This window comes from Parasteatoda tepidariorum, chromosome 5, assembly GCF_982258835.1.
Source record: "Parasteatoda tepidariorum strain Cologne lab strain chromosome 5, Ptep-v5.0, whole genome shotgun sequence".
Lineage (NCBI taxonomy): Eukaryota > Metazoa > Arthropoda > Arachnida > Araneae > Theridiidae > Parasteatoda > Parasteatoda tepidariorum.
The window spans coordinates 59,476,784-59,501,660 of NC_141759.1; the positions used below are offsets into that span (position 1 = coordinate 59,476,784).

The 24,877-nt window shown below is 30.1% G+C and overlaps 1 protein-coding gene across 1 annotated transcript in view; it reads left to right on the forward strand.

The window, feature by feature from the left end:
- Myo10A (unconventional myosin 10A) overlaps nt 1-24,877 on the forward strand; it is a 261,697-nt gene that overhangs the window by 163,133 nt on the left and 73,687 nt on the right. Inside the window, exons 33-39 of the mRNA XM_087164029.1 lie at nt 714-784; nt 15,121-15,228; nt 16,664-16,963; nt 20,183-20,590; nt 22,276-22,499; nt 23,268-23,980; nt 24,083-24,252. Coding sequence (XP_087020155.1) covers nt 714-784; nt 15,121-15,228; nt 16,664-16,963; nt 20,183-20,590; nt 22,276-22,499; nt 23,268-23,980; nt 24,083-24,252 — 1,994 coding nt within the window. The remainder of the gene's footprint in view (nt 1-713; nt 785-15,120; nt 15,229-16,663; nt 16,964-20,182; nt 20,591-22,275; nt 22,500-23,267; nt 23,981-24,082; nt 24,253-24,877) is intronic.

Below are 24,877 nucleotides of genomic sequence, written 5' to 3' on the forward strand. Positions count from 1 at the left end.
TGAACCCAATCCGGAAGACAAGGGAACTCCTGGATCGAGTATTGGGAGAAATTTGCCTTAGTGGAGAACTTTTTGATGGAGCTAACCCACATTTTCGTTACATGGAGAGGAAGACCACGAGAACCTCCCACGGTTAGCCTGACGGCAAGGGGACTTTAACCCATGATCCGATTACCACCGATGATATTTCCCGTCAGTACTGTGGTCGGTGCAAGCCGGATGCGGAATTCGTATCGACTGGGATTCAAACCCGGTTCGCCGTATTGGAAGGCAAAAGCTCTGTGTTTGGAAGTAACCCATGTTTATCCATGTTTGGAAGTAACATAAATAATAGACCTACTTAATTTCAGTCTTTTAACTCTTTTTTTTTCCTCTCAAATAAGGTTAATATTTTCAAGGGTTGGCACTTTCTTCTAAATAAAAACCCTATCCTTACCTTTTTGTTCATACTTCGTCTGAAGAATGTCATTCTATAGAATGCGTATATATTTTATACAATTCCTAGGTAAAATATATAAGAATTCTCAAATTTCATACCTTGCCTTAAAACGTCAGGCATTGTATAAAATGGCTGGATATTCTAGAATGCTGGTGTTTTATATATTATCGGTAACATATTTACCATTCTTTTTATTCCTTGTTTTATATATTATCGGTAGCATATTTACTATTCTTTTTATCCCTTGTTTTATATATTTTTTTCACATTTTCAGGAATGACTGTTCCAATGGTAGACGCTTCCCAATTAATTCAGCAGCAACTGTTGCAACAACAAATGATCCAGGTAAGCAATACAAGCAGTTCTCAATAGCTAGAACTTTCTCACTTGGACATATCCTTTCTTTTAAGACTTTTTAGTGAAATGACAATCATTGGGACACAATTTTATAACAGCACTGCATGACTTTTAAGCTCTCTTCTGACACTTATAATCTCTAATTCTAATCCTCACTTTACTTACCCTAACTTATTGTATTAATGCTTCTGTTAATAAAAATATTAAAATTGGTGTTGGTGTCTTATCTCTCTCAATATTCTTTGCGTTCTATTAACACTAATTACTACATAATTTGTCTTACTGAACTTTTTTTAATTTTAGTTTTTATTTGTATATTGGAATGACAAGTTAGATTAAATGAATCATGAAAATTTGAGAGGTTTATATTATGCTGAAGGACTTGAGGGTAATATAATAATAAGCCATTATTTCAAATTGAGCAGACAAGTTTTTTTTATTAAAAAAAGCAAAATTTCCATTTTTGTAAAAAAAAAAAAAAAATGTGTATTGTGCTATAGTGAAGTTAAAATTTTTAAACTTGTGAGAAGCCTATCTAAAAGCAATGGTAAGAAAATATTTGATGTAAAGATGTCACCTTTACGGCAGGTAGGGAGCATAATGATTAAAAATTAAATAATAATCTTTGTTAGAACGTCATCGTATGCCGCTAGAGATGCTTCTCTATTATAGACTGGCTGGCCGTTCATGCGCTTTTGAACTGGTACATTTTTACATAAATATTATTAATTTTGTATTTAATAAAAACTTTCAAATATTGCTTTCAAGTAACCCTATATTTTATCGTTTTATCGCAGTTTTGGTGACTAATGTGAGGAAGTCGCCAATTTGATCGCCAAATTAGTAATGTACAATATCGCTGTTTCTCAGGCTATTTAAATACAATGTTAGACGATAATTATTAGAAAACATAAATTTTAAGTTATTTAGTTGAAAGGAAGTACCGACTAAAATCGCAATAACAGCCAGCCCATAATAGGAAAGCGTCTATAGTGGCGTACAATAACATTTACATCCGTGAGTTGCTGTTTCATTCTAAATCCATGTGATTTACCCTACTCTAGTAAATTACTACGAATATTAAAAAATTGTTGAGTCTCCACCGTTTTTTTTGTGTTCAACTTAAAAGTTTGAAATTATAATGATTTGTAGAAAATTGTACAGGGAGTAAGAAGGGATAAAAAAATAATATTTCATAATTATTTCGAAGATTACATACTGTTAAACTTGACATAAAAAATAACATTAGCCCAATCTGCAGGATACAGGAATGCAGCTAACTACAGAACTGAAATTTGGCGTAGTGAAAAGGCCATATATCTGGGTTTTTTTCGAAATTTCAATTCGTTCGAAAGTCATTACAATTTTAAAAGCCTTTGCTGAAATTTTTTTTTAAACTTTTTTTTTGCTTACGTTACATTTTGCTTCGTGGCGCACAAACTATAAGACTTAAAACTTTAAAATTACAATGGGTTGTTGAAAAATGTACCAGGAGCATGACGAAATAAGAAGAATTAACATTCGACTCTTAGTTCAAAAATTATTATTAACTGTTAAATTTGTAATTTGCTTGGTCGTGATGCAGCCCGCAGAAGTGCATTTATGGAGTTAAAACGTGATGTGATGTGATAATGAACCCATTTTTATTTGAGAACTTAACGAGAATTTTGTTTCCAAATTCTAATTTGCCCGAATTATTTAAGTGTTTTTTCGTCAATTTTTTAAATTTTTGTTTTAAATATTGACTATATTTTTCCCATTGTTGTTCACATTTATTTTTCCTTCACAAGATCTTCATTTTTTTATAAGCTCCATTTTAAATAAATTGAGAGTAGCAAAATAAGCGAAATAAAAAAGAAAAAGATTTTAAAAAAATATATTATATGTGACCAGATATAAATCTTAGCGTTTTTATTAAAATTTTTAAAAATAAGAAGAAATGAATATTGCTAAAAACAGTTCCTTATTTAGTTTGTTATAAATTTAGTCAATGAGTAAAATTACTTTTTTCATTTATTTCTTTGTAATGAGTGACGCAATCTGTATTCTTTAGGTCAGTTTTTCAAGTGCAGATGATTATTCTTTAAATCTAGGTAATTTTCTATTTCGCAACGGTTTACATGTAAACAAAATGTTCTTAAGTAGAGCTACAATAGTTGTATCTATTCGAAAATAAAATGTTTTGTGCTTTTGTAGAAAATACCGATGTTTAAAAAAAGATGAGGACAAAAATAATAGTCTGCGAGCCGAGCCTCCTTATATCTATAACAAACGTAATTCGATGAGTTTAATGATGAGTTAATTCGATGAGTTTAGTGATTCGATGAGATATCTACAAATATTTCAACTAAATTTAGGGGTTAAGAATCAACTTAAAGGGAAAGATAAATGTACCGTTTCTTCTGAGCAGATTAGTATGTATTATAGTGTAAAATACTACGCATAATATATATACAGAGAAAAAAATATTAGCTATTAAAATTTGAATGTCAAAATTACGAATTTGTTAAAATTCGTGGGCAAAAAAAAGTGAAACTGAATTTCAATTTTTTATTTACTTTATATATATATATATATATATATATATATATATATATATATATATATATATATATAAACATTTGACTTTGAATGAGCTTTGAGCTGCCGAATGTATAAATAAAAGCCATAGAAAAATATTATTGTACTATTGGAGTGCTAAACATTTTGAGTTAATTTATTTTATGTAAAAGGCAGTATTGTAATGTGTATGATTTATGGCGTCTATCAAGATTAGTATTAACATTATTAAAAAAAAAATATTTTTTAAACTTTTTGGTCTAATACTTTCTTTAAAAATTTCGTGATGTAGGGAGAATATAATTAATCAAATTTATTTAAACTAACTCTATCTTCAGACATTCTATAAAAATAAGATGAAATTATTTCTTTAAACTTACTCAACCTTCGAAATAGTGATAGAACTAACTAACTAACAAGAAATAAATTAAAAGGTATCTTGATGTATTATTTATTCCGATAGAAAAAGTAAAAAAAAAAAAAAAACGATTATGCACAGGGATTCCAGAACTAACACAGGAAAAGCACTGAGAAGTATGCAAAATTTATAATCCAATTAAAAACTCTCTTAAAATATATAGGGTACTGAAAAAATATTATTTATTTTAAGGCTAATTAAATTGCTGGCTATTTCCTCAAAAGATTAATTGTCTTAAGTAAAAACAATTGTGCTGGACTTTGAGACGAAGCGGCGTAGAAGAAAGATGTACTACGACTTCTGTTACCTGTTCAAAACCTAAACTGTACAGGACATTTAGACTATAGTTTATCTACAGTGTCCGGAGCAGTTAAAAAAAAATGCAATTTTTAAAGTTTTAAAGCTAACCATACAGTGCTAATCAGCTGCGGCCCCCACCCGGGAGTTATTATCCTCACGTTAAGTAAAATATCTTTAATGATAGACGGATCATGGGTTAGTCTCAATGCCATCAGGCTAACCGTGGAAGTTTTCGTGGTTTTCCTCTCCATGTAACGCAAATGCGGGTTAGTTCCATCAAAAAGTCCTCCACGAAGGCAAATTCCTCCAAATACTTGATCCAGGAGTTCCCTTATCTTCTGGATTGGGTTTGTGGGGATAGTAGTTACAGACCATGTCAACCGTCATCTATGAAAAGGTACCCCGACATAGAGTCGAGTTAACATGTCTTATGTACTAGTGAATTGTAGTTGTAATTTTGTAGTGGTAGATACACTACAGTACTCCCCCACTAGAATTATATCTGTGATAGAATTCGATGAATGAATACTACTAGTTGATTCATTGCTGTTTTTGTGAGAAGCCGGGAGAGCTGTATTAAGATCACCGTATTTTTTGAGTGCTGAATGTGAGAGGTGTATTAACTTCACGGTCGTAGTCGCTCCTATGTTGCCGTTAGCAGTCGAGTAATCACAAGTATGCAAGCCGACGTTGTGTGTGATCGAGACGAGACTGAGTAGCAGCAGTGCGAGGAGGTGGATTTTGTCGCAGTCACAAGTAGCAAGTCAACTGTTCAATGTGGATCACTCATCGAAGTTGGCGTGTTCATATCGAAGTAGGCGTTACTGCCAACGTAGGCGTGTTCACATCACGTCCGGAGGTCACCAATGTGGGGAGAGTAGTTACAGACCATGTCAACCGTCATCTATGAAAAGGTACCCCGACATAGAGTCGAGTTAACATGTCTTATGTACTAGTGAATTGTAGTTGTAATTTTGTAGTGGTAGATACACTACAGTTTCAAAATTTCAAGGCTACGGAGTTGAACATTAGTAGTCGCAAACCCAAAAAATTTGGTCGACTGTTCAACGACGGTTATAAAATAAAATAAAATATTTATGCTGAATTTCTGGCAATATTTTAACTAACAGTATTTTAACTGACTATTGTTTCAACAGTAATTTTTGTCTACAAGAAATTTTATATACAACTTATGAGCTGTATTTTCTTTTTCAGTTTTCATTAAATTTTCAGGGTTCTTTGTAAAATAATTTTCAGTACAAAAATGTGTAATAAAAATATAAATACATTAATCATTGCGAAATCTAAGAAATGGGGAAAAATTTTTTTTACTCGTTATCAAGTTCTATTGCTAAAAGGGCTAGCTTTATTGCATACTAATAGTTCATTGCATACTAATTCTTGTTTTAGCTTACTAATTTTCAAGTTTTTTTAAAAGTAATTATTTGGGCGTTGCGCAAAATTAACATAATGTTGGCGTTTAATAATATATAGGTTTGCTTCATGAATACCTTGCTTATAGAAAAACTTCTTTTAACTGTATTTTACGCTTGAATTGATGTAAAACAACTCATTTCGCTAAAATTTAAATGAATAATAAAATAAATAGTTGGTTTTATACTTTTGAACTATTAGCCGCCATATTTTACAAAATGCAGAGGGAAAACAATTCAAATAAAATTACCATGCTGTATAGTAAAGACATTTCTGATCAAGAAAAAAAAAAAACTTTTGATATTGAAACCTAACCTATGGTATTCAAATCATTTAATTAATAAATTTTTTGATCATTTGGTAATGGTTTACCCGAAATTCTATCTAATTCTTATTACCACACATTTAAAAAGTAAATTTGACCAAAGAAATGGATTTTATACTTTGTTCTAAAGTATCATGAAAAAAATTACTAAATTTTATTATATTTACCAAATTTTATCACTTACTATAAAAGAATATTTTCTTGTTAATTCTGCTTAAATCAATGCCAAAGTACGTCAATGAAAATTACCGATGTTTGGTGTTCCCATAGAGCTTGAAACACTGTAAATTTTATCAGATTCTGGTAGTTTTGACCATACTTTTTATTTCAGTGTGTGATAATACATTAACAAAAAAAAATGTTCTTTTCAAAATTGTTAAAATTAGATTTATACTCTAAATTGCGCGAAATTCTCCAGATTATTTTACTTACTTTCTTTTGAAAAATATTGTATCAAATTTTTTACAGACTTTACACCAGATTCAAAAATAAGCGCGGCTTCAACATATTTAGATATTAGGTTTCTCAAAATCTCTTTAAAAAAACAAGATAAGGAAAACTTTCAAAAATAAGTTGTTTTGGAAAAGTCTTATATTTTGAACTTAATGTATCCTCCTTGCTTTCTAAGATCTATGTTTACTGTTTTTAAAAAAAAATTGCTTCAAAGCCAGAAACCATGCTAGCAGGAATGGTGTGTGGAATACTAAGTATCTTCTACCATCCGGAACGTTTCTTTGCTTTTAGCTCTCATTGCGTGTTCACCGCCAAAAATCGCTCAATTAGCTCTAAACGGATATAAAGAGAAACAATTCTTTGTGTGGGAAATATTCAAGCAACTGCAAGCACTGTAATTGATTAGACCGAGCACGAAAAGTTTTTCAACCTCTACAAATAGTCAGAGAAGTACCATCATACTAAAATTCAGCAATTACTTTTTTTTACAAAATATTATGAGTATTTTTTAAATTTTATTCGATTTTTTTAAACATTTTGGAGCGTGTTGAACTATAATATTGTTAGAATTTTCCGTAGCCTTAATTTGGAACGATATTATCGAACTTCTCAAACATAATTACATGATAATATTGTTTAACTTAAATGGAAACAACGTTTAACGCAGCACTCTAATAACGTTGCACCAAATTTGAACCAAGTTATGGTTCAAAATACTGAAATTATGGTTCATAGTTGAACTACGTTTTCAAAGAGTCTATTAAGTCGTCTATAGTGCGACGTTCAGGAGAACTCCTCCAGACATCAGTTTCGCGTCGTGGCGGGTACCATGGTTACGAGGAAAAGTCACTTTGAATAGGGGTGTAGGGTGAATAGCTTTGTCTTAATCTTTGCTTAGGTCAGCAGGAGTAAACCAATAGAGACCTTCATTCATCCATTGCACCCCCATTAGAAATGTGCTCTAGCTTGTAAACATGCAGCAGACAACCCCAGACTTATAGTCTGGAGGAGTTCTCCTCAAAGCCGCACTATAGTTGCAAAACATGTCAAGGGGAGTCGGTACCAATGTTACTGAAACTGATTAATTTCCTCGTACCTTTTCCCAGCATCTGAACAAGATATTGCCTCAGTTTTTTTTTCACACACATGTTAACACTGTGATAACTTAATACATATCTTTGGCAGAAATTGTTTTAAAAATTATGAATTGAAAATTTTTAATTTTTTAAAAATGTTTAATCTTTTTTGAGAAAAACAATTCATAACTCAAAGTATTCCTGTTAAAATATTATTCCAGCATACAACTGATATAATTTCAAACAAGCCCAAAAAAATTCAAAGCGATATCATAAGTAGTTTCTTAACAAAGGTACATCGAAAAATGTCAGTTTTAACATTGATATATGTTCTACCGACTTCCCTTCTCTAAGGACCATCGATTTTTTTAATAAAGTGGGGATCACTTTTGTAACCAAAGTTATTAAGTTTGTAACCCTATTTTTTATACTTTTATTTTACAACATTCGTTAAACAGGCGACCCAATTTTGAGTTTAGGACTACCAATGTTTAACTCCATAGCCTCCGGAGTTCGAACCCAAACCAGAAAACAAGGGAACTCCTGGATCAAGTATTGGGAGGAATTTGCTTTCATGGAGGACTTCTTGATGGAACAAACCCGCATTTGCGTTACATGGAGAGGAAAACCACGATAACTCCCACGGTCAGTCTGATGGCATGGAGACTCTAACCCATGATCCGTCTATCATACAGGATATTTTACGTCAGCACTATGGTTGCGAGCCGGATACGGAATTCGTATCGAACAGCCATCTCTGGGATTCGGACCCGGGTCACTTTATTGGGAGGCGAATGCTCTATTCCCTGAGCCACCACGACTATAGTTTCCTGACAGAAATCTTTTAAAGAAAACAACTCAGACTTATTTTCTGTCTAGTGCAGAGTCTGTAACAGAAATAATTTTGACTTAAAATTCACGATGGACCAGAATCTCGCTCGTGGTCAAAATCCTTAAATACTAAAATACTGTTTATAAACATCAATAATAAATGCATTGTTTTCTTATACAGAACCATCCGTTTATAAATGCATGAATGAGTCTAATTGAAAAAAATTTAGTTAATTTTAAATAATTATGTAAAAAAACCTTATATGGGTGATTCTTTTTAAACATGACAATTCGGACCATAAAATTTCTTCAAATTTAAAGTCTTCAAAATAATCTAAAATTTTTTTTGTATGCTTCTTTAATTACACTTATTAATATGTTGCAAACAGCAGTGTAGTTTATTGACATTTGTTCGAGGAGAGAAAAAAATAGAAATTCACCAAATCTTGAATGCCAGGAAAATGACATATTAGCTTAGAACTTTAAAAAACAGTCATTTTAAGTTAATAGTAAGTAACTCAACTTAAGCCTTTATGTTAGATGGACCATAAATTGCTTAAATTAATTCTTTTTATCCGCTGTAGAAAAAATTAAAAACAATTTTGTTGCTGATATGTACAGAATAAAATTGTGCATAATAATCAATCGTTGAATAAATAAATAACTTTGATTACATTCAATCTTATTAAAATCATGCATTAAATTGGTATTAAATTAATATTTGCTTTTCCTCTTTACATTAGCAGTTAAAGAAAATTCTGGTAACACTTCAATGTCCTAGCATTCATAAGCCAGGAAAATGACATCCAGGATAATGACAAATTCGCCATTTTATAGCATATAACTTTAATTTAATATTTTGGCCTAAGACGTTTATATTCTGCAGAAAACAACAGGATTTCTTAAAATAACTCAGATAAATCTATGTCGTTTATGTTATCAATGTTTTCAAGAAGCCAGGAAAATGACAACACAAAAACCTACTCACCTTGAAAAAATTTTTGAAATAGATTTTGAACCAGAAAATTTGTTCCTTATTCATGCAACAAGACATGTCCATATAGGAGGGCATCTAATCAATCTAATAACATAAGATATTAATCACTGACTCTGTCTATTTTGGTTATAAACCACTAAATAAAAGTAGCCAGGAAAATGACAGATTTTCTTGGAACAATCAAATTATTGACAGAAAAAATTATTTTAAACAAAATTTTTGTAAATAATACCCTCTATGTATATTCTAGAAATGCTTACACCGGTTGAGATAAAAAAAATTAGATATTGAAAAATTTATGGTAAGTTTTGAAGGTAGTTATTATTGGAAACGTTGTTTGTAACATGCCAGAAACATGAAATTTTGAAGTTCAATTAAATTTTTTAACAGTGCAAAACAGACAATGCTAGTGCAAAGTCATTTTAAAATGCTAACAGCAATGCTATTTATAAATTTTTTTAAAATGAAGTTCTTTCAGTATTATAGTATTAGATCTTGGAGCAAGGGACAGTGAATTGTCATATTTCGTGAGAATCACCCATTTATTAATTGAGGGTACGTTAGTTTGTATCTGAAGAGAAATTTGATCCTAAAAATAGAAATAATAGGCTCGAAATTTAAAATCCAAATGCGTAATTAGTAAAATATAAATGAAAGTTTTTGAATATTACAAAGAAATATCTTAAACAAAAAGTTAAATTTTCGTCTATTTGTCATTTGGATATTTGTCATTGATTAAGTTTTTTTGTAGCATTAAAGTGGATAATATAAGTTATAAAATGATTTTGTAAGTTTTATTTGATACTTAGACTTGGAATGGATTTTAGTATGAGAAACATTTTAGGTGAAAAATTTTTTAAAAATAATTCTGAAATCGGAATTTATGACTGAAATGAATGTTTAAATAAATAATGCTTTAAAACAAACAAAAACAAAAAAAAGAATATGACCACAAAAAGTGTTGCAATGAAAATTTAAGACTGAAAAATGTTTAGCGAGAAGAATAGATTACGGAAGCAGAATTTAAGACTAAAATGAAAGTTGTAAGTAGAATTTAAAACTGTAAAATGAAAAAAATTCTTTCCTTGTGTTAAAAAACAATAAAAATAATAGGGGAATCGGTAAATTAAATAGCTAATGCAAGTTATTGGCCTTAAACAGTTTTTCTCATGTGACTAGTCGGACTAAGTTTCATGTAAAATGTTATTTTCTGTCCTCTTAATAATAGTAAAATATTTAAGTATTAACCTGTTGAATAAAGTGTTTGTAAGAAAAAGTTGTGAAAACAAATTTTTGAGAAGGCTTTTTGTACATTTAAGAATTTAAAAGAAGTTTTTCTTTCTGGATTAAAAAAAAAAAGAATTTGATATTTGAAGATCATATACAATTAACTTCTTTAAAAACAGTGATACAGCAAATATTTACAAGTTTACGGAAATATCATTTTAAAATGTTTATCTAGTACTTTTTTGGGTACTTATAGATTATAATATTTAACATAATTCTTAACTCCTTAACGGATCGAGAGAAATCCTTTATGGCAAATTCTCTTCCAACTGCGTCAGCAATTCGAATTTTAAAACATAGAAACAGTGGTTCAGATTACCCAAAAGTAAACTATGAAGCTTCAAATATTGAAATATATCAGGTAATTAGATATATATATATCAGATAATACAAATCAGATAATGTTGCAAATATCAAATAATATTGCAAATCAGATATTGTTGCAAATATCAAATAATGTTGTAAATCAGATAATGTTGCAAATGTACCAGAGAATGTTGTAAATCAGATAATGTTGCAAATGTACCAGAGAATGTTGCAAATATATCAAATAATGTTGCAAATCAGATAATGTTGCAAATGTACCAGAGAATGTTGCAAATATATCAAATAATGTTGCAAATCAAATAATGTTGCAAATATATCAAATAATAGCTAGATAATTTCTCTTTACAACAGCGGCTAGACATAATTAGTTTGCAATTTTATTTTTTGAAAAAAGGAATTTCAGTACTTGATTTTCTAAACTATTTTTTTTTTCTGTACGATTAATTACTATTGTTGTCAAAAGAAAATTTGCTATGAAGAGTTTCACATGCAGTATAGCGTTATCTTAAGTTCATTGATATTCTTGTTCTTCAATTTATCACATGAAAAAACATTGTGGGAAACTGCCAAATGTAGTCAAAACCCAGTTTTGAAAAAAAGAATTCAGTTAAATAGATTTTCCTAAAAAACCGCAGATACAAATATTTGCCTCTTATATAATCTGATAGAAAAGAAAGTATTTACGGTTAAGGTGAGATTTACGGTAAAATGCGTGTTAAAATTTATGGCAATGTTTTAACGTTATCTTTCTTTTTAGTTGAGATAAAGTAATTCACATTATCAAAACTCACGTTTTTATATCAGAAATGCCTTTATTATGCATTGTAAATCTAAAATGCGTATCGTAACATCGGGAAAAAAAGAAAGTTTGCGAACGGTTTTAATTGTTTTCTTTAGAATTCGTCGAAATTTTTAATTTTATCATATTTAAATTATTCTTCAGAAAATTTACGCAATTCGGTAATTATAAATCATATATAAATAAAGTATTCCTAGGATAAGAAAATTGTAAGCCTTTGCAAACATCCAACAACACTTAAATATCTAATAATTCAATATGTTAACCCTAAACTCAGTCTATGATGAAGGTTTTCAATGCTCCCTGTCACACAAACTTATTTCGAATTATAGAATTGTTGATTATGAACCATCTTTCCGTCATATAAAAATGAAGCATTCAAAAATTAAGAAAGTATCATAAGCACACATTAAACGTCAATGTTACATTAACACCACATTACTGTAACATTGCCACATTAAATATTTCTACGAAATCTTTAATATCTGATTATTCAATATCTTAACCCTGAAATACTTAAAGTGTGGTACGCGTACCCCCAAGGGTACGGGAACAGTTTAGCGGGGGTACGCGTTCTTATGCGAAATATCTTGCAACAAACGAAAATTTCAAAAACTTTTATTTAAAAACAAAGCTAGCCATGAAAATTTACGATTGCGTATTTTTCTATTGGCTATTTTTTGCAAAGTTAACAGTTAATAACAGTGGTGTCAATAGCCAGTTTTGATGTTTAACTTTTGTGCAATTTTTTTTTATAGTAAAGAATGCATTCATTCTTTTTATTAGTGGTACACAGCGTTACGACAAATTTGGAAAGGGTACACAAAAGTCATAAGTTTGAGTAACACTGGTCTAAGATGAGGATTTTTAGTTTTTTCTGCCGTTCTGGTTCGACTTATTTTAAAATAAGAAAATGGTCATAACGGAAAAATACCTTTTTTTTGTCTGATTACAAGATCAATTTTAGAATAAAATGAAATGCTGTATAGAATTACCCAGTTAATAATTAATAATTTAGTTAATTATTTAGCTTATTAACCTTATAATAAGACATTCAGTTTTTTCTTTGAATTACCAAATGAAATTACGTTTATAGTAACGTTTAGAGTTTAAATGTTTATTTTTTAATACAAACAATAAAATATTTTGCATCAAAATAATTCCGGCAATAAACTAATTTGCCTCGACGCTATAACTATTAAATGAATTTAAAAATGAAAGATAATAAATTTAATTATGAATTCTTAAAAAATATTTATTAGTTTGATAAAAAGTAAAAAACTTATTTTTATAGAAAAATCTAAAAGTAAACTCAAAAATCGTAATGAAAATAAAATGATAAATAAAAGTACTTTATTAATAATACTATAGTATAACAAATTTTTTTTAGTATTAAAAATGTTTGTTTTAGCTTCCAGATTTAAGGACTTTTTTAGTTTGAATTTTTTTATGTTAAATTTGTAATTTTTTATTTTAATTATTTATTATTACTTATTAATTTTAATTATTAATTATTGATATTATTTTAATTATTAATTTTATTTACTAATTTTTTATTTAATTTATTTATTAATTTTTTATTTAATTTATTTATTAATTGTTAAATTTATAATTTTTTTATTATTTATTAATGTCTATTAGTTCAAAGAATATTTTCAAATATTATTTCCAAAAAATATTTTGAAATATTGCATTGTTTTTTAAACACATAAATATAAATATGTTATACACAAAGGTTTAAAATTTTCTAACTTTATCATTTTACAAGACAATTGTAAACTGTTTACCTCACAATTCCATCTAAGTAAATATGAATGAAATAAAAAATATGCCAAAGAATACCGCACAATTTTATTTCGGACAAATAAATTTTTAAACTTTATTTTATTTAAAAATAAACTAGTGATTAAGTTAATAGCTACAGCTAACAATTTAAAAACATTGACGTACAATATCCTTAAGGAATTTTGTGTAAAATGTTTAATTATAGTAGCGTACATTTTTCGCGTACATTCGTACATTTCGGAATTTTGAAGAAGATTAAAAAATAAAAAACAGTAGCGTGGTTTTTTTCTTAATGATTCTTGAATATGTAACTAACAGTAGCGTAAATATTTCTAAAGGAATTCTTAAGAAGATTTAATAAACAGTAGCGTACATTTGTCTTAATTCTGAACATGTTTAAAACCTGTAGCCTGTATTTTTCTTGAATATCGACAACTAAAATTACCGTAAAATATTTTGTTTTTATCTTTGACATAAAGTAACTGCAATTTGTTTGTGTCCTAAATATAAATTTCCGCCAAAAACATTTTCTGTCCTCAGGGAGATGAGGAGAATTAGAACCCATCGGGCTAACAGCATTCCAACTAATAATGCACCCGTAACGATTGAAGTTAATCGTTCTTAAAAACTTATTCCACTCTCCGCAAATGACTTAAAAACATCCTTTTTGTGTATTTTGTTTAAATTTTGAAAACAAATGCACTCGATTCATTATTAGTTATTATTAAAAAATCTAATATATTTGGAACTATGGGTAAGTGTTAAATTTTTCAGATATTGGTAAGGGTTTCAAATATTGGGATAATTAAATTAATTTATAATTTTCGTTAGATAATTCGTTATAATTTAAAATACTTAGTCATTAGAATTTATGAGCAGTTAGGTTTTTTAAATGCTGCATGAAATCTCCTTTAAAATCCCATTTTTCTTGATCTCTTATTAAGAATAATAAAATTTTTCTTTAATTTTTTTAATTCATTGTGTTCCTAAATACATTTGTAAATGTTTTTTTCCCAAGAAAAGATATGTAAATGCAATCAATGTGCGTTTTTTTCCATGCAAAATGAATGGAAATCTATTGAACGGAAATTTATAAAATAATGAATGGAATGGATTTTTTTATCATAATTTAAGTACGTGAAATGAAATGTGAGATTTGAAAACTTAGAAACAAAATATGAACACTAAAACATGTTTGATCAAAAATATTTTAGTCAAAATTATTATTAATTAAAACAATTTAAGGCATATTTTTTATAAACAAAAACTCTAATTTAGTGAAAACAGTTAATATTTAATTTCTAACAATTTCCGCCGTTATTAATTAAATTGATTTTTCCTCCCTTTCCGACTACTAAAGAATCATTTAAACAGTTATTTATATTATAACAGTTATTATAACAGTTATTAGTTGTATAACAGTTGTTTTAACAGTTTCAGGTATTTAACCAAAATACTAGACAAAAAATTACAAAGTATAGAGCTGTAAATTAGAAGTATTTTTGGAATTTGAAAATTTTCGTTAAAAAGAATTTGAGTTTTATATCATTATATTATATTGAAAAATTTTAAGGTCATTTTTTAGTCAAATATATCATAATATTCATCTAAACTTCTGAAATATTGTTTAGATTATGATTTATGGGTCATACTCCATAATGTGTGATCATGAAAAAATAGTTTTTCTTTGTGAAATGTTAATGTGTTTTTAAAGGAATTTTTTTTCTTTTTAGCTTCAGCAAAGAGCTTTTTTAGCATCAGCTGTTCAGCAAAATTTACAAATTCAACAGCATTTAATGCAACAAAATCAAGCCTTACAGCATCTACTGCAGAACAACTCTGTGAGTACTTTGTATAACTTAGTTCTTCATGTTTTAAAAAATATTACATAATGTCTTTAACAAAAGTAAAAAAAACTTGTGTCGGTTGAAAAGTTCTGCATTTTTTTTTAATGAATTTAAAATAATCTACTTCTGAAATATGTATAAAGAAAAATGTCCTTATGTATTAAAATTTCTTCTTCTTACATTTAATTTTATCAATATATGAGACTTAAACAAGAGTACAATCTAAGTCTGTTAAATAGTTCTGCAATTTTTTAAGTAAAATTAAAATAGTTCGCTTTTCAAATGTGTAGTGAAGGATTTTAAAATAGATAACAAAATTCAAAGAAAAAAATTACGGTAAGTCAAAAACTTAATCTAAAACGTTTAGCATAATGTCTCATTTTTGGAAAACAATGCGATTTGAATTGTCAAATACAAATTTCATTAATAAAACGTTTGCGTAAGTAAATAAATTGCGCAACAAAAATAAGGATTCAATAATTTATTTACTCGTAAAAAAAACTTCATTTATACGCATTTAAGCAATAAAATTTTTCAATTGAAATTAATGAAAACACTTTCTATTTTATTTAGTCTTTTCATAAATTAAAAAAATTATGAATTTTATTTTTGTTGCAACAATTGTTTTCTGAATTATCAGGCCATGAAATAAATAAAATTTAAAAAAAAACTACTCTTAGCTTTTTTTTTCGTCTGCACTGTAAAAAATTCCAGATCAAATTACAATTAAAAGTTCCGGCCTTTTTACCGCAACATGTCTGGTAACACAATGTTACGGTAAAATCCATTTTTACCGCTACAGGTAGTAATTTTACTGTATTTATTACAGTAAAAATTATGGAACTAAAAATCTGACAAACCGTAATTTTTACAGTAGCAATTTCAGTAAAATCACTGAATCACTATAATTGAATAAATATTTCTGTAAAAATTGCGGAATAATATTTTACGGTAATAATAGATTTTACAGTAAAATGGATTTTACTGATGATGAACCGAAAGTGTACTTTATATCATTATTTGATCCTGAATTTTTTGCAGTTTCGAAGCAGCAATTTCTAAATAAATAAATAAAAGTATCTGGCAAAAAATAATCAAAGCAAATGACAAAAATTAAAAGAACCCTTTCCAGGTTACTTAAAAAAATTAAAATGTATCAAATCAATTGCGAGAGAAATTATTTTTTATTAATCCTCTTTATAATATGCCTTATAAAAAGAATATGCCTTATTAAAAAGAAAGCTTTTAATAATTATCTTTCTCATAATATTTATTAATCCTTTTTATATATTAATGATGTGTATTTTCATAGTTATATTTTTTAGATCATTATTTATATTATTATTGTTATTTATTGTTGGGCAATTCATAAAAAACTTTTAACTTTATACATTTTTTAATAAAATTGTGTTTGTTTGTTTGTTATTAGATGAGTCCGGCATCTCCTGCTCCAGGACCTTCTCTGTTAGCTGAAGCGCCATCTCTTCAGTTCGGTGGGGCTATGTCGCCAACATTGGCTCCACTTCCACCAATAATAACTAATTCCAGCCTTACACCTTCCCTACTACAAACTGCAGAATTCCCTGGCCTTTCTTTTCAACAAGCATCTATATTTTCACCCCCAAAAGACGGAACAGACGGCTTTCAGTCTGTGCCTCTCAAGGCCTCCAATAGGCCATCCTCACCTGTGCAGAGAACGATTTTTCCAAAGCCCAACCTGCCCCACGAGGTAAGGGATCTGCTATTATTGTCTGGTTTCTTAATAATAGGGAAGAAGATTTTTTTTATATTTTGGTTTAGAATGGAATTTTTTAACCCGTGGTTTTAGTTGCTTTGTAGTATAATAGCTGCTGAAAAGGGATGAAACCTATTCTTCGAGAAATTTCTTTTAATGTGCGTTATTATGAACAAAGCAAATTTTCAAAAATTATGGAGCATCTAATGTCCATTTCGAATTAAATTCTTAGCTACATTCTAACTTTATCAACAAATATCATAAATTTTAAATGAAATGATTAAAAATAAAAAAGGCACATGCTTTTTTTATTTGAACTAGTTAAAAAAAGTCGTGTTTAGCTTTTACGATACAAATATTCACGAAAAGTCGTTAATTAATACCAAATAATGATTAATGCATAATAATAAGTAATTAATAGGGGAATAAGTCTTTCATATTCCCGATTCTTTAGTTATTATTCGAAGCATTCTGAAACATAATTTTTGGTTTAAATCCCTTTGCTATTTTTATTCTTTTTTTTTACTTCTTCACCTTCATTATTAGTAGTATTATCCAACTCTTAACAAAAGATTTAATCATTAAATACAATATAATTGAAAAGAACTGTCTGAACTTTAAGCTAAAATGTCAAAGAAATTATAAAACTTTTTTCTTAATTAAGGTTTGAAAGGTTTTTTGCCAAAAAATTAAAAGGTCCAGTTCAAGTATCTTTCCCCTGGGGCAAAGTCATGATTTTTCACAGTACAATGAGCAACAAAATTAGCAGACTACCCTGAATAACTTTTGATCGAATGATTGGATCTTCACGTTCTAGGACTCAATGTTAATGGTTCGAAAAAACTAACTTTAAATATGCCAATTAATTAGTGCGGACGATATTTTAGGTTACGAAATACGAAGTCAAAATGCACTTTCTGTGAATAAACATACCTTTTCTTCGACATTAGGATTTCCGTTTACCCCCTCCCTCCAAATATAGGGGGTAGCCACAATCTGGCCAATATGGTTCAATAATTAGGTCAGTTTGGACCCCTTAATATTACAAATTATAAAATTCATTTATTCGAAGGTAAAATTCCATGCAAAATATAACTGTTTGTAAATATTTTATTTTTTATTTCATAATAGTCGGAAAACTTTTGAATTGTAAGGTATGCAGTTTTTTATATCATTTTAAAGAAGGCAATTTTATAGGGCAAAATATAAAATTTGAACGAAATCGGTTGAATAGTTCCTGAGAAATCGAAGTTTGAAAAAGTCATGTTTTAAAATTCGATTTCTCAAGAAATATTTCGAACGATTTCGCACAAATTTTGAATTTCGCAATTTAAATTTCTTAAAGTTATGTAAAAATTGTATACCATGAGAGTCAAAAGTTTCTTGACTATTAAATAAAATAGTAAATTTATTAAAAGTTAGATTTCGCATGGAATTATCGTTAGGTAAATGAATTTTATAATTGTGTACAAAACATCCAACATTTTCCATTGCGCGTTCATGGTTTTTGGTATGTCAACAAACGCCCATCATTCCATGATGAAAAATGCTACGTTAATACTAGGATGGTTAACCATCAAGAGAAGCTTGACTCCCATGGACCAACAATCCATGATAATCCGTGATGGTTTATGATGGTTTCAACTATACATCTCCATGATGGTTTAATAGGAATTCTAGTTGGTGTTCAGGAATATACCATCAAAACAATTTGGCATTTTTTATGTTGAACCATTATAAACCAGTCCGAATTTGGGATGATGGTTGTTCATGATCGTTCCAGCATTTGATTTCTAAGATAATATGATGGAAATTCGTGATGGTTCTACACGAACAAACCAGCAAAACAAGTTGCTGTTCTTATGCTGGACCATTATAAGTCAATTAGTCCGAATTCCTACATTGAGGTGATGGTTACTTATGTTAGTTACCCTCAAAAAATATAATTGTTCATGATGAAATTATTGATGGTTACCATCAAGATTATGTTGGCCAATGGAAAACTATCGAAAATTCTGACTTGGGTAGTTTTTCAATACTTAAACAACGTAAAGCTTTAAACTTCTTCCACAGTTTAAAATACTTATAACCTTAACAGAGAAGCTCACGTGTTCTAGACGGTGGATAAATATTTTCAAGTAATAGTCTTTTTATGTATGATTCTTGGGTTAGTAAATTCGATTAATAGGATATTTATTCACCACTCCTACTACATAATTCAAAAGCTTATGTGATACACCTTTTTGTTACAGGTAAGTCGTGTTGAACCTTTCAAAAAGTTGGCAAAATTAACCGAAAATCTGCACATTTTAGTTTGTAGTTCTCTACCGTTTTTTAAAATATTTTGCCGAATTCGGAGCAGTTGGCATCTCTTCCTTAAAATTAGGTTACTAAGTCTAATGTAGCAGATTTTAAAATGTTACAAAAATATGTAAACGTACTATTTAATAGGAAATTATGGACAAATAATTTTTTCGGAAAACAGGGAGGAAGTAGAATAACTTTTTTTTTGTCTAACGAGGACATCAAAAAGCACACTTTATGGCAATGACTTAAAAATATTGATACGTGCATTGTAAAACTGATATTTTTTTTGGCGTTCGATTTAAGAAGTTGGAAACCTTGAATAATTTTTCCCCCTGGCATTTGAATTAAAAGTTTTCAAATGTTTGGAAAATTTATAATATGTATTATCTTCTTCCTACGAGGTGAACCGGATTCGAATCCCAGTCGATACGAATTCCGCATCCGGCTTGCACTGACCACAGTGCTGACTTGAAATATCTTCAATGGTAGACGGATCATGGGTTAGATTACCTTTGCCGTCAGGCTAACAGTGGGAGGTTACCGTGGTCCTCTCTGTGTAACGCCAATGTGGGTTAGTTCCATCAACAAGTCCACCACGAAGACAAATTTCTCCCAATACCTTATCCAGGAGTTTCCTTGTCTTCTGGATTCTGTTCAAAATTACAAGGCTACGGAGATGAACATTAGTAGTCGTAAACCCAAACATTGGGTTGACTGTTCAACGACGGTTATAATATGTATTGTCTTTTAGTCTTATTGACTCTTCGACTAGTAATGAAGTTTTCATAATAATAACTCCAAAGTTATATAATAGCTGCATTTGTCCATTATAATAAATTTTTTTATGTATACATTAAACTAGCATTTAACCGCATAAATGCCGTAACATCTGTTAATGTTTTGCAGGTTTTCAGTGATGTGCTGAGCGAACTACGAAGTAAAGCAGGTGGAAGTGACAGCACACCTCAAACTGCACCACGATCACACAGAATGGTTGGTGCACCTCCTCCCCCGCCACCACCTCCTCCTCCACCCCCACCACCACCGCCACCCATGTCACCGGACAGTCAGGCGAAATACCAGGACATGTATGGACGGGCAAAAACAGTACGGATAGGAAAATGGCGGTGGCCGCCACCACGTGACGACGGAGCACCCCCGGTTAGTTTTTTAGAATTTAAACAATCCAAACAGAAAAAAGACAAGTCCGGAGCTGATGTCACCGATGGGGGTGTGGATTTTCCGGAAATCTCGAACTTGGAATCAGTGATGTCATTCGGAGCAGGTGCAGAAACTTCCACGCCGCTGACACAGGTATACTTATGATTTTGAATTAATCATGCTTTGTTCAAATGGTTTTAATATTTAATAGCGGTCTTTACATTTAGATTTCTTAAACGCATGTAAATGTGACTGCTCATATGCAGTAATTAAATGAAGCCTTGCCGACCGGCCTGTGTAGGGGGCAGGGAACTGTCCTTGCATCAGAAAGGTCCTGGGTTCGAATCCCGGGCAAGGCATGGATGTTTCTTTCTCTCTGTGTGTTCTACGTTTTTTCTCCTTTGTATGAATGTGACCCGCCCTATAAACGAGTTGTGGTTGTGTGAAAGGCGTGGCAGAAGTCGAATTCCTGACCATAGATGGCGCCACGGAAAAACAGGAACAATCGCATCCCCACTGCCTAAACAGGCATGCGACAAAAAAAATGAAGCCTTTACATAACGTTCAAAGTTAAAAAATAAAAAGTAAATTGTGTTGAACTCTAGAAACTTAAAATGCATCGCGAGAAGCTTAAGTAAAAATGGTTATTTGCATACTACCAAGTATGCATTAGTACCAAGTATGTATTGTCACAGTCATTATCATGGCCATTACCTGTTGAATACCATTGCCTCTTTCTATCATTACATGTTTTTATTTTGGTTCTATTCTAGTATTAATTAGGATATTCTAGTTTTACTAAGAATTACTATTCTAGTTTTACTAAGGATTACTATTCTAGTTTTACTAAGGATTACTATTTTAGTTTTACTAAGGATTACTATTCTAGTTTCATTATGGATATTCCTGTTTTACTAAGAAATTGCGTTTTTCAGCATTTCTTAGCAATTGATAAGAAATACTTTTAAAAACGCAATAAAATTCCATATCTTTAAACTCTAAGCAAATTTATTGCTTTCCTTTCTAACTTTCAAATACTAATTCTGAATGTCACTGAGAGTCAAATATAAACGACAGTCTGATTTTAGCAACACATGAAAATAGTCATTTGTCAATGTTCTAATTGGCCAATCATGTGTATCAGTCCTCAGTGGCAACTTTTCTAGAACAAAAGATAATTTTTTTTAAATTCATTTTGTTTATGATATCAAAAATTTTTTGTTTTCAGGCAATACTAAATTAACAAAATACATTTTTTTTATCAAAGTTTTTTCTTTAACGTTATTATACAGTTGCATAATAGTTTGTTTGAGCATCAGAAACATTGGCGATTGACTAACAGATGAAATTAGTTAAACAGAAGAAAAAAAATTATTAAGAAAAAAGAGTCGTAGCGGAAGAATGATTAGCCACCAACCAGAATTCATTTTAGATTTATTTTGTTTATTTATTTTTCGATTATTTTTTTTCTCTCCTTTTTCTAAATAGCTCGCTCAAGTTTATTGTCTTAACGACTATTTTAAACTTGGCAAATGTGCAAGATGTCTATAATTCAGCAATTATAGATTTTGGAATGAGAGCGACTATTTAAAATCGAGTTAAAATGTGACCATGTTTCGGGAATCACAATGGAATTTGTTTATATTTAGTGAATTATATTAAGAATTTGATTACATTTGGTGAATCGCGATGAGATTTATTTATACTTTGTGTATAGCAAATAAATTTTGTTCACCTTTATTGATTTGCAGTAGAGTTGTTTAAATTATAGAATTCAGATCAGATGGAATTTGTCCTCATTAAGTGAATTATTAAATTTCGCAACTTTTACATTTCAGTCACCACAGCATAATCAAGTATCCGTCCAAGATCGCAACAAGAAAAACCTAAACCTCGAAGAACTTAAAGAAGAGGACTCGGATATCACCAGAGCTTTTGAAGGAAACGACAAACCAATTCCAGGAAGCATTGGCAAAGTAAAAATCAGTTCCGAAATGAGAGCCAAATTAGAACAACTCACTATGGACCACAGTGTTCGATCAACGAATAAAAAAGAGACCAGGTAGGTCACTTCCTTTTCGTTAGTACACTATGCACTAAAAAATTACCACGACACCAATAACAGAAACTTCTCCCTTTCCGTCTAATTCCACAATTCATAAAAGGCATGTTAGAATAGAATTCGCGCATTCTTTTTACCAAAATGAATCAGTCTCTGGCCTAGGTATGAAAGATTCCTTCACTTTTGTGAACTAATTTTGAGATAAGTTTTAAGATGATAATAAAGAAGTTTGTTACAGCAAATTTGCATCGGGCACAATTTTTTCCCTTTTTGATAGTTGCATTCATCGTTAACTACTTCAGAACAAGATAAAGTTTGATTGAACATTGATTTTTTTAAACATACTGTACATTATATGCACTAAAACCCCGAACTTTTCTCCATTTTAACACGTCAGTGAAAGAAATTATCTTTTCTTTTTTTTTCAATAGTAAAATTGCATCGATTCTGCGTTTTGGCCAAAAATGCTAGAAGGATCAGTAATATTTTACAGAACAAATAGATTACATTTAAATTAATTTTCTTTACATTGAAAGGGATTTACTTGCTTAAAAAATTTACTTTACGAGCATAATTTAAATGTTTTCCTCAAAATAATTTTATTTTTTTAAAAAATAAAGTCAGGTCATTTATTATTTTCCTTCAAAAATTCTTTTATAGATGTTAGATTAAATATTAATGAAAATACTTTATGGTTCTTATACAATAGTTTATTGAAACTTTTACTCTATATAGCACCCAATGTATTTCTTCATTATTCTTTTGCAGGGCAAAAGTTTACCCCGTTGATGATGATTCTCAGCAAGACCAACAAGAAGTCAAAAAATTATCTGAAAGCAGAAAGATGCTTTTGGAACAAAAGCTACGGGGCAGCGGTGACTACATGGACGGCGCCGCCACTCGATCCAGAGCTGATCGCTACCCAGAATTGCCTTACGATCCAGATTTACCTCAAGATTTTCGATCTCGAGGAAGCAGCCGAGAAGATCGCCAGCAGTTTGTGGTCGAAAATCTTGTCAAGTCCCAAGTGCAAAGAATGGAAAGAGCTAGTCGCGAAATTAGAGATCTAAGAGAAGAGCTGGGTCATCCCATGAGTGCAGTTCTTCCATCAAGAACTAGCACTCAACAAGCTGCAGACTATTTATCAGCCCAATCTTCGAAGTATTTCGGACCACATTCATCGTTAATGAATGATCACTCCAGCCAAAACTCTTCTAGAAGTCTTCTGTACGAAGAAAGTTTGGCTAGCTCATCAAGAAATGGCTACAGGGACGAAATGAGATTGTTTGGCAATTCCAGGGGTCATCCTCCACCCCCTGTTGGTCCTATTGGAAGCAGACTGCACCATCCACCATCGGTGACTGCATCCTCTAGTTATTATGCGCCAAGCACAATTGTTGTACCTAAACACAGGGAACCGCCGGCTCCTATTTCACCGCCAAAATTGTCGCATGATAGATTATCTGCTGATAAAATTGAGTGTAAGTTCTAGAACTTTTTTTATGACACTTATATTTTTGTTTGTTTTGTGGCAGGTGTGTTATGAAATATTAACGTCAAATTGATTTTGGTGTCTTTTATAGTTGAAGAAAGCTCGGAGTTCCTGAAACCAATTGATACTGCGCCGCCAACCGTGATGGATACTCCGGAGCAAAGAACATTGGAAAGCATTAAAACTAAACAGTTTCCGCCTAGTACAGCTGCTTCGTTTTGTTACAGCAAAGTTTCTTGGCAATTAAGAATCAGAAAAGAGGTAAATAAAGAAGATTTACATCTATGTAGTTAATTCTGTTTTCAGAGTTCGAAAACAATTTCGGGTTATGTACTTTTGAAAAACATTTTCAGCGTCTTTCTATTCTGTTTTCGTCTGTTTGCAGCAAAATAAATTTTAAAACATTCTGAAGACAGAAAAAAGTACTGTATTAAATTATCTACGCAAAATTACTAACGGTATAGTTTTATTGATTTAAATTTTTGTGTAAAAATCCAAAGCTTTCTAGAATTTATAATGCGCTAGTTTTTTTTAAAATCCAGTGACCTTTATATCGTGTGTGTTTTTTTCTTAAAAAAAAAATTGGGATATCAAAGGATTTTATCAGATGAAGATCAAATTGCTTGCCCTGTCAAAGTTTAGAAAAGAACTTGAATATAAAAAAATACTTATATACAAAAAGGCGAAAAGGAAAAGCCTTTAATACAATGTATTAGTAGTTGAAATAACTACCCTCAGCTTCAAAATTATGAAGTTGTTACCTTTTAAGTTTGAAAATAATGAAACTCAAAACTTAAAAAACATACAAGAAATATCAAACATTAGATCACGTTACATAGACATTTTGTCTAATTTAAAACATAGATTTCTATCAACCACCTATTTT